The 9,308-nt window shown below is 45.3% G+C and overlaps 1 protein-coding gene across 1 annotated transcript; it reads left to right on the top strand.

The window, feature by feature from the left end:
• On the top strand, positions 1-6,480 carry LOC134466073 (transcription factor btd-like). The gene is made up of 5 exons (XM_063219970.1): positions 1-28; positions 4,916-5,235; positions 5,482-5,668; positions 5,710-6,179; positions 6,301-6,480. Exons 1-5 carry the CDS (start codon positions 1-3, stop codon positions 6,478-6,480), a joined length of 1,185 nt encoding a protein of 394 aa, XP_063076040.1.
• Positions 6,481-9,308: the final 2,828 nt, after the last annotated feature.

Raw genomic sequence — 9,308 nt, 5'->3', positions numbered from 1 at the left:
ATGGCAGAGTCTTACTACGTCAAGGAGGGTATTTTACACTATTCAAAATGACGTTTGAGATATCTTTAACTTTCATTCTGCCTAGTCAAAACTGAATTACAGATATCCATAATTGTTATTTGAGATATATGACGAGTTGAATGTCGTTTTCAATGACGTCATTGCAGATATCTGTAACTCAGTTTCGCCTAGTCAAAATACAATTGTAGATATCTATAACTATCATTTTGAATAGTCGAAATGACGTTTCAGATATCTCCAATGGCTATCACGACTATCCAAAATACAATTGTAGATATCCAGAATGACGTTGTTGATATCTACAATGACAATTGCGGATATTCGAGCATAGCTAATAAATGATAATTCCGCTTGCCATATGTTCTCATTAAACCAGTCATTGCATGATGCAGGAGTTGCAGAGGGTGTTTTGGAACTATGTGATTTAATCAGCACCCGTTTGTGATAATGGAAAGCCTAATAGTTATGAGGCTACTGTTTGGAATTAGAGGGAAAAAGAGCTTTGCTTTTGATCTGAGAAATCGCTAGTTAGCATGCTAACATTAGCCAAGTATGCCAAGCAATGAAATCCAGTAAAGTAGCTGTTAGTAGCCTACTCACTAACACCCACCTGACATCATAATACTTGCTTAGGTTGACAAGCAATGTAAAGTAAGACTGGTGCCATGTTTAAAACAATTTTAGCTGCCATATCTCCTTCCATCCACTTGAATGAATTACCTGCTTGTTGTAAGCTTAAAAAAACATTGTTTCCAGACCAGAATGACATAGGCCTTCATTAATCATGTAACAGAACCATGCACAGCATGTTTTCATGCTGAGTGATGTAGTATTGCAGACAAGTGAGGCTATTTACTATATTTTGTATATTATGAAATTCAAAAGCGTGACAGCTCTTCTCCCTTTCTCTCACCCTGTCCCTCCAGTTCAAACACATAGATAGCCCCCTTCTCATTCTCCTACTCACAAATGCACCACTATTTCCAGTCCACAAATGAAATTGGTTTGGAATCATAGACAGCACAAATGTGTATCTTATTAAAATTGTTATGCTGCCATGCTTTGTGATGCTGTAGGTCAGTGGTTCCCAACCTTTTTCTTAAGGGACCCATGTTTTTACTATTGTAAGCTTTAGTGACCCAACCACGCGAGTGCCTGCACGAGACAGAGTCACAAGATGCCCTCCGTTTCCTGCGAAAACTTATTTTAGTTATTTTACACCTCCATTCGTCTTTGGTCAAATATAGAATAAATGTTTAATGTAGCACTTACAATTTGTTGCGTCTATGCATTTATTAGTTAAATGCTTTGTCTTTTATTCAACATGGGCTATATATATTTAAAACAAAACCCCTTAAAATCAAGAGTGCTCCGCGACCCCCTGTGGATCTCTGGCGACCCATAAGGGGGGCGCCAGAACTCAAACTCGCCTAGGGTGCCAAATAAGCCAGAACCGTGGATGTGTCAGCAATGTTTACCACCCTGGAGCCAAAGTGCTGCGTCACCACCTTCCCCATCTCCTCATCAAAAAAGCGGACAAGGACATTTAGCATTTTGTCCATGTTGGCATTGGTTGCCTCGTCTGCATTAAAAACAAAAAAATTCCTTTGAAGTTTCACTGACAAGATGTTTTTGAGGTGAGGTGCAATGCCATGGGTGCTCATGTAGGAGGCGCATGCGCATTGGACAAAGACAACCTGGACAGCGCGCTCTTGTCTTCAGCAGCAGCCTTCATCAGGTTGACCAGAGGCTGGGCTATTGTCAATGACAGGTCGTGCTGCGCTATGAAAGAACAAATGCATATTTTCTGAGCGCAGACACGATCTGGCATTGACGGTGTGACCTCACTGCTGTTGATGGTTGCCCCAGGCAGAGCTGACGTGTGTTCTCGAGTTGATGGCGCATTAGGACCTTCTTGTGGCAAACCACACAAAAGCAGACGTTGGTTATATTTAATTTTTTGCACCATGAGCTGAACGGCTTGCCGTTATCCCCAACTTCGCTGGACCACGTCCATCGCCACTTGTTTTTCATGTCCTTTTCTATAACACATTGGTGCGCTCCTTCATCATAAGAGCATCCATTTTGCTAAGAGCTACAGTCATGCATCTAATTCCAAAGTGTAGGCAAAAAATAAATGACAGTCCCAGAACATTTGGTGACTATATCGAAGATTGTGTAATCTCGGTTTATGTTGACATTCGGTTCCTGCCATATCTTTGTCCCATATCGCTTGCCGCAGTCTCATACAAGCAGATGTACATGTGCATGAGAATTCCTGTGCGTATCACAAAAGCTGCCACACCGTAGTGCATCATGTGTCACGTCTGTCACTACCCGCCACTGATAATGCATTGTGTGGTGTCGTGGGGAGGGAGACTGATTTGCCTCTCACAAGACAAGCGAAATAGTCGCTAGATTCGGCCAGATTGAGCCTGAAAAGTAGCTAGATGATTTTTTTTTGTCGCCAGAGGTGGCCAAAAGTCGCTAAATTGGCAACACTGTTTAAACTAGCCTATAATTTGGACTGTTTGGGTCATTGAACGCTGTGATTTTCATTAGATGCGACCCGAGTGGACTTGAATGGATATTCATTAACCCTCTCGAGGTGCTCCAAAATGTCGGCTTCAGTTTCAAGTAGTCTACGGACTTGCGAACTTTGTTGGAACAAAATTGGACAATTACATTTACCAAAAGACCCACATATGAAAACGAAATGGCTAACATTTATTTTTTTAAAGCTGTGCCAGAAAAACATAGGTCTAAGTTAAGTGTATGTACGCTGCACTATGACGAAAGTGACTACACCAACTTCGGCCAGTTCCATAGTGGATTTGCGGCGAAGTTGCATTTGAAGCCTGACGCAGTGCCATCATTGCTACTGTCTGGTAGTAATGTAGCTGGCAGCCTTAGCTAGAGCTGTATAGCGCTGATCTAAAACCTGGAGGATCCGGTTGGAGAGCCGGATCAAGACCTCATCCGAACAGACCGGATGGCTGTCGTGCATTGATCCGCCAAAAGGCGAGTCAGACGGCATTTCATTAATATAAATGGCAGTTACAGCGCGAGAAATTGCCGTTGCATGCCGTTTCACTGCTGCCAAAGGCTGTTCGAGTTGTGGTTGCATGTTTAGTCAGGAGACCCAGGTGGGTCGGATTGCAGCATGATCTAGGAACTGTGACATTCATAAAGTGAGTTTTGTTGATTAAACTGTCTTACTCTTTGATTTATCAACGTGAACTGATAAATGGAACAACAAAGGCGAGGCGCATAGCTACTTAACGGCAGAAACGTTTTAAAAAATACATTATTATTTATTTCTATTTATTTTAAATAAGTGATCCGTCTAATCCGGATACCCTCCTTGGAATGATCCAATCCATCCAGACGCCTCAAAGATTCGAGTTAAGCACCTCTACTGGTCACGATGCCACCGCCTTATGTTACACCGGGTGGCGCTAACGAATCAAAATACATGAAACCAGGCATATTAGGGGTAGGCTAATACATGGAAAAGTGTTCAGGATTACAGTGATAAAAGTGATGGATGAAAGAAGATTTATGTAAGATTAGGAAAAGCATACGAACAAAAGCATACGATACATACCACTTTCCACAGCATACAGAGACAGGGAAGAGGACATGTAAAGCATAGAAATATGAATACAAACGGAAATATTGGGGGGTAGGGGGGGACTCCAGTACACCTTTATTTTTCTGCACTATCCTATCTGCACATGCGCACCATGCAAGGCTGCACGATCCGGACGTGTAGCATTGTCGTCCTTCGTTTCGCTACCTGTAAGGACCTTGAAAGTCTATCTCTGTTTAATTCCATCTTTATTGTGAATTGTAAGTTACACTATTTGTCAAGACGCTGACAAAACGCACTTCTTGTCTGATCAATAGGCCGCGGCCATCTTTGACATACGGCCACGCCAGTGTCTCGTTAATCTAATCTTTAGGCTAACTTAGAAAATTACATTTTTCCTCAGGCCTAGGCTACACCACCATTACGAGTATTTCCCACATTTATAACATTATGTGCTGTATAAACCACGAAAAATGCCATGTAGCCTCGGCTACCTGAATAAAGCAAATCTTACAGACTGGCTTTCAGCGAAACAACACTAAGTTAGTAGTTAGTCTCACAGATCAGCTTTTAGCGAAACGAAGGGCGACATTACACACTGTCACACTAGCTCAGAGAGGTTAAAGGTGCACTGTGCAGAATGGTGGTCAGAGTAAATTTAGCTTCTTACTTTTAACTTTTTACTTGGTTTCCTGTTCTTCTGACTTACTTTTCTGATCATTTAGCCTACTTGGGTCTTCCTCAAGTTGACATGCATGCATATGTGGTTTTGTTATTGGATCGGATTGGATTGGATTTAGGTATGGATTGGATTTAGGTATCGGGATCAGATCGGTGCATCCCTAATTGCAACTATGTTGAACCTGACCTGCTTAGACTATTGGGGACTCCCCCATGAATATTTAGTAAGTAATAAACCAATAATTCACTAGCATGTCCAAAGTAGGCTAAGTTTCGCAGCTAAAAATGTATTTCTGGAAATTCAAAATGGGAGGCAATGGAGAAGATCCCCTTTATCATATGAAAAGTGCAAATTTCCTGTCATTATGAATAGACCTTACTTTGAATTTGATGGTGGTGGTAAATTTGTGGAAAAAAAGTAGCGTGTGTGAATTAGCAGCATGGATTTTGTAAATAAAATACCAAAAATACACCTTTAAGTTTTGTTCTGTGACGGCATGTTAACAGTCCATTTGTCGCTCATCTCAACTAAGCAGCCCATGTTGTCAGCAAACCTCTACTACTATGTGTTGCCCTCCTCCTCCTTTTGCCTGACTCTTGATCCTTTTCCCCCCCTAACAGCTGACGATGATGAGCCCAACAAGCTGAAGGACCAGCACCAGCAGCGGGAGCAGCCACAGCCACCAAAGCAGCAGCAGCAGCCGCTACACCAGCAGGCACCGCAGGCACCGAAGCAGCAGCAGCTGAAGCAGCCGCTACACCAGCAGGCACCGCAGGCACCAAAGCAGCAGCAGCTGAAGCAGCAGCAGGCACCGCAGGCACCAAAGCAGCAGCAGCAGCCGCTACACCAGCAGGTACCGCAGGCACCAAAGCAGCAGCAGCTGAAGCAGCCGCAGCCACTACGCCAGCAGGCACCGCAGCAGCTGAAGCAGCAGCAGCAGGCAGCGCAGACACCGAAGCAGCAGCCACTACGCCAGCAGCCACAGCAGCAGCCGAAGCAGCAGCAGCCGAAGCAGCAGCAGCCGAAGCAGCAGCAGCAGCAGCTGCTACGCCATGAGGCACCGCAGGCACCAAAGCAGCCACAGCCACTACGCCAGCAGGCACCGCAGCAGCTGAAGCAGCAGCAGCAGGCAGCGCAGACACCGAAGCAGCAGCAGCCGCTACGCCAGCAGCCGCTACGCCAGCAGGTACCGAAGCAGCAGCAGCCGCTATGCCAGCAGGTACTGCAGGCACCAAAGCAGCAGCAGCATGCACAGCAGCAGCCGAAGCAACCGCAGTCAAACCAGCCGCTACGCCAGCTGAGGCAGCACCAGCCGAAGCAGAAGCAGCCACAGCAGCCTCAGCCTCAGCAGCAGCAGCAGTGGCTGCAGGAGTGTCAGTGTCAGCAACAGCAGCAGTGGCACCAGCATTGGCAGTGCCAGTGGTACCAGTGGCAGCAGCAGCAGTCCTCCAAGCTAAGCCAGCTGAAGCAGCAGCCAAAGCAGCAGCAGCAGCAGCCACTACAGCAGCCAAAGCAGCATCAGCAGCCAAACCAGCTGAAGCAGGAACAGCCACAGCAGCCGCTATGCCAGCCTCAGCAGCAGCAGCAGCCACTACACCAGCCTCAGTGGCTGCAGGAGTGGCAGCAGCAGTGGCACCAGCATTGGCAGCGCCAGTGGTACCAGTGGCAGCCAAAACAGCAGCAGACACAACAGTCACAGCAGCCGAAGCAGCAGCAGCAGCCGCTACGCCAGCAGCCTCTTCGCCAGCAGCCTCTACGCCAGCAGCCTCTACGCCAGCAGCCTCTACGCCAGCAGCCTCTACGCCAGCAGGCACCGCAGCAGCCTCAGCAGCAGCGTCAGTGGCAGCAGCAGCAGCAGTGGCACCAGCATTGGCAGCACCAGTGGTACCAGTGGCAGCAGCAGCAGCCACAGCAGCCACTACAGCAGCAGCAGCCGCAATGCCAGCAGCAGCAGCAGTCCTCCAGGCCGGAGGAGCAGCAGCAGCAGCAGCCGCCGCAATGCCAGCAGCAGCAGCAGCCCTCCAGGCCGGAGGAGCCTTGCAGAGCCCATGGCATCGCCAACCCCAGAGGCAGCGGCAGCAGGAGACCCTACAGCCTGAGTCCCGTCCTAAGAGCGGCCGCCCAGGCCGCAAAGAGCTGCCACGTCAACGGCAGCGTAGCCCCAAGGAGGATCCTGAGGCAGTGATGGACATGGGGCTGGGTCATCAGGGACACAGATGTGTGTGTGTGTCTGTGTGTGTGTTAGTGACCAGGGATAAGGAGAGTGGGGGGTATGAGTGGACACACTGGACAGCTGAGAGAGAACTAGTGTGTGTGACAGAGACCAGGGGGATGGGGGTGTGGGGGCATGAGTGAACACAATGGACAGCAGAGAGAAAGAAAGTGTGTTTGCGTGTGTGTGTGTTTGAGACCAGGGATAAGGGGGGTGGGGGTATGAGTGGACACAATGGACAGCCGAGAGACAGAAAGAGTGTGCGTGTGTGTGTGTGGGGTGGGGGGGATTGGAAATTATATATACATGTAGCCGTGGCAAAACTTGAGAGACCACTTCGAAATGTTCCGGGTTTTTTTTTTGTTTTCATTTTGTTATGGATAGGTATGGGTTTGAGTAAAACAAACTTTGTAATTTCAGTCTATAAACTACTGACAACATTTCCTCCGAATTTTCGAAAGAAAATATTGTCATTTAGCTCATTTACTTGCAGAAAATCTCAATATGGTCAAAATAACACAAGATGCAATGTTTCCATATTCCAAAAAAGGCAAAGAGAACAAGATGTTATTAACGGCAAAACAACATAATAGTAATGTATTAACTTAGGAAGAATTCAGAAATCAATATTTGGTGGAATAAGCCAGATTTATAGTCACAGCTCTCATGCGTTTTGGTATGCGTTCAGTAACTCCTTCACATTGTTCTTGGATTTTTTTCCAGGCCTGGTGCAAGAATTCAAGTTGCTGAGCTTGGGTTGATGGCTTGTGACCATCCAGCTTCCTCTTGATCACATTCCAGAGGTTTTCAAGGGGGTTCGGGCCTGGAATTTGGGCTGACCACGTCAGGGTACTGATCTGGTTGTCCTCCATCCACAGCTTGATTGGCAAGCTGAGTGGCTGGAGCATTATCCTTCTCTAAAAAACATGTCCTCAGCATTCAGAGGCGTTGTCAGAACAGAAGGAATCGTGTTTTGGCCCAAGATAACTTTGTATGTGACTTCAGTGACACATCATTTGCAACAATGAATTTGACCGATTTCAGCCTTGCTGAGGCACCCTCAGATAATCACCTGTTCTCTGCCAAATTTCACTGCAGGTGCAAGTTCATAGACCTCTCCAGGTCTCTAGCTAACCATTAGATGACCAGGTGTTGGATTAGATGTGAAACTTGGCCAAGGATAGGAGATTATCCGAGGGAGCTTCAGCAAGGCTGAAATCGGTCAGATTCATCTTTGCAAGCGTGCTGTCTCTGAAACCACATACAAAGTTATCTTGGGCCAAAAATTGTTTCCTAATGTTCTGACAACGCTCCCGAACGCTGAGAAATGGTTTTTTTTTTAGAGAAGGACAATGCTGCAGCCACTCAGCTTGGCCAATCAGGGTGTGGATGGAGGACCACTAGATCGATACCCTGACATGGTTAGCCCAAACTCCAGGCCCAAACCCCCTTGAAAACCTCTGGAATGTGATCAAGACAAAGCTGGATGGTCACAAGCCATCAACCCAAGCTCAGCAACTTGAATTCTTGCACCAGGCCTGGAATAAAGTCATCCAAGAACAATGTGAAGGGGTAATGGATCACATGCCAAAACGCATGAAAGCTGTGACTACAAATCAGGCGTATTCCAATTATGTCCACTATTATGTTGTTTTAAAGTTAATATCATCTTTTTCTTTTTGCCTTTTTTAAGATTTGGAAATATTGCATCTTATTTGTTATTTTGACCATTTTGAGATGTTCTGTAAATACAGGTCCTTCTCCAATAAATAGCATATTGTGATGAAGTTCATTCTTTTCCATAATGTACTGATAAAAATTAAACATATTTTAGATTCATCACACACCAACCGAAATATTTTGAGGTCTTGTATTGTTTTAATACCGATGATTTTGGCATGCAGCTCATGAAAACCCAAAATTCCTATCTTAAAAAAATTGCATATCATGAAAAGGTTCTGTAAACGAACTATTAACCTGATTAAACTATTAATCTGAATCAACAAATGAACTCTAAACACCTGCAAAAGATTTGTGAAGCTTTTAAAAACTCCAGCCTGGTTCATTACTCAAAACCACAATCATGGGTAAGACTGCCAACCTGACTGCGTTTGACATTGAAGTCAATGGCAGTGGCATTGCATGAGAGCTATGGAAGCCCAGATATCCTTGATGCTTTGCTGTCAGCTGTTTTTTGTGTTTTTGATCTGGTGGCCCACACTTCCCTCTTCATTATACCCCATAGATTTCTATACCACATTTTGGTGCTTTGGTGTTATGGGCATTCTAATTTGCCAGAAATCTCCAGACATAACCTTCCATTCATTTTTTTCAACTGGGTTTTTATTTCTGGTGAGTTAAAATGCTCATAACCACCAAATCACCTAAACATGGCATGGAAATCTACAGGGTATATTGAAAAGTGAAGTCTGGGTCAGCAGACCAAAAAAACAAAAAACAAAAACAGCTGACAGCAAATCATCAAGGATGTCTGGGCTTCCATAACTCTCATGCAATGCCACTACCATTGACTTCAATGTTAAACGCAGTCAGGTCGGCAGTCTTACCCATGATTGTGGTTTGGAGTAATGAACCAGGCTGGAGTTTTTAAAAGCTTCACAAATCTTTTGCAGGTGTTTAGAGTTCATTTGTTGATTCAGATTATTAGGTTAATAGCTCATGTACAGAACCTTTTCATGATATGCTAAATTTTTGAGATGGGAATTTTGGGTTTTCATGAGCTGTATGCCAAAATCATCCATATTAAAACAATACAAGACCTAGAATATTTCGGGTGGTGT

This window comes from Engraulis encrasicolus, chromosome 16, assembly GCF_034702125.1.
Source record: "Engraulis encrasicolus isolate BLACKSEA-1 chromosome 16, IST_EnEncr_1.0, whole genome shotgun sequence".
NCBI lineage: Eukaryota > Metazoa > Chordata > Actinopteri > Clupeiformes > Engraulidae > Engraulis > Engraulis encrasicolus.
The sequence above is the reverse complement of the archived record's forward strand: the minus strand, read 5'-3'. Positions and strand labels throughout refer to the sequence as shown.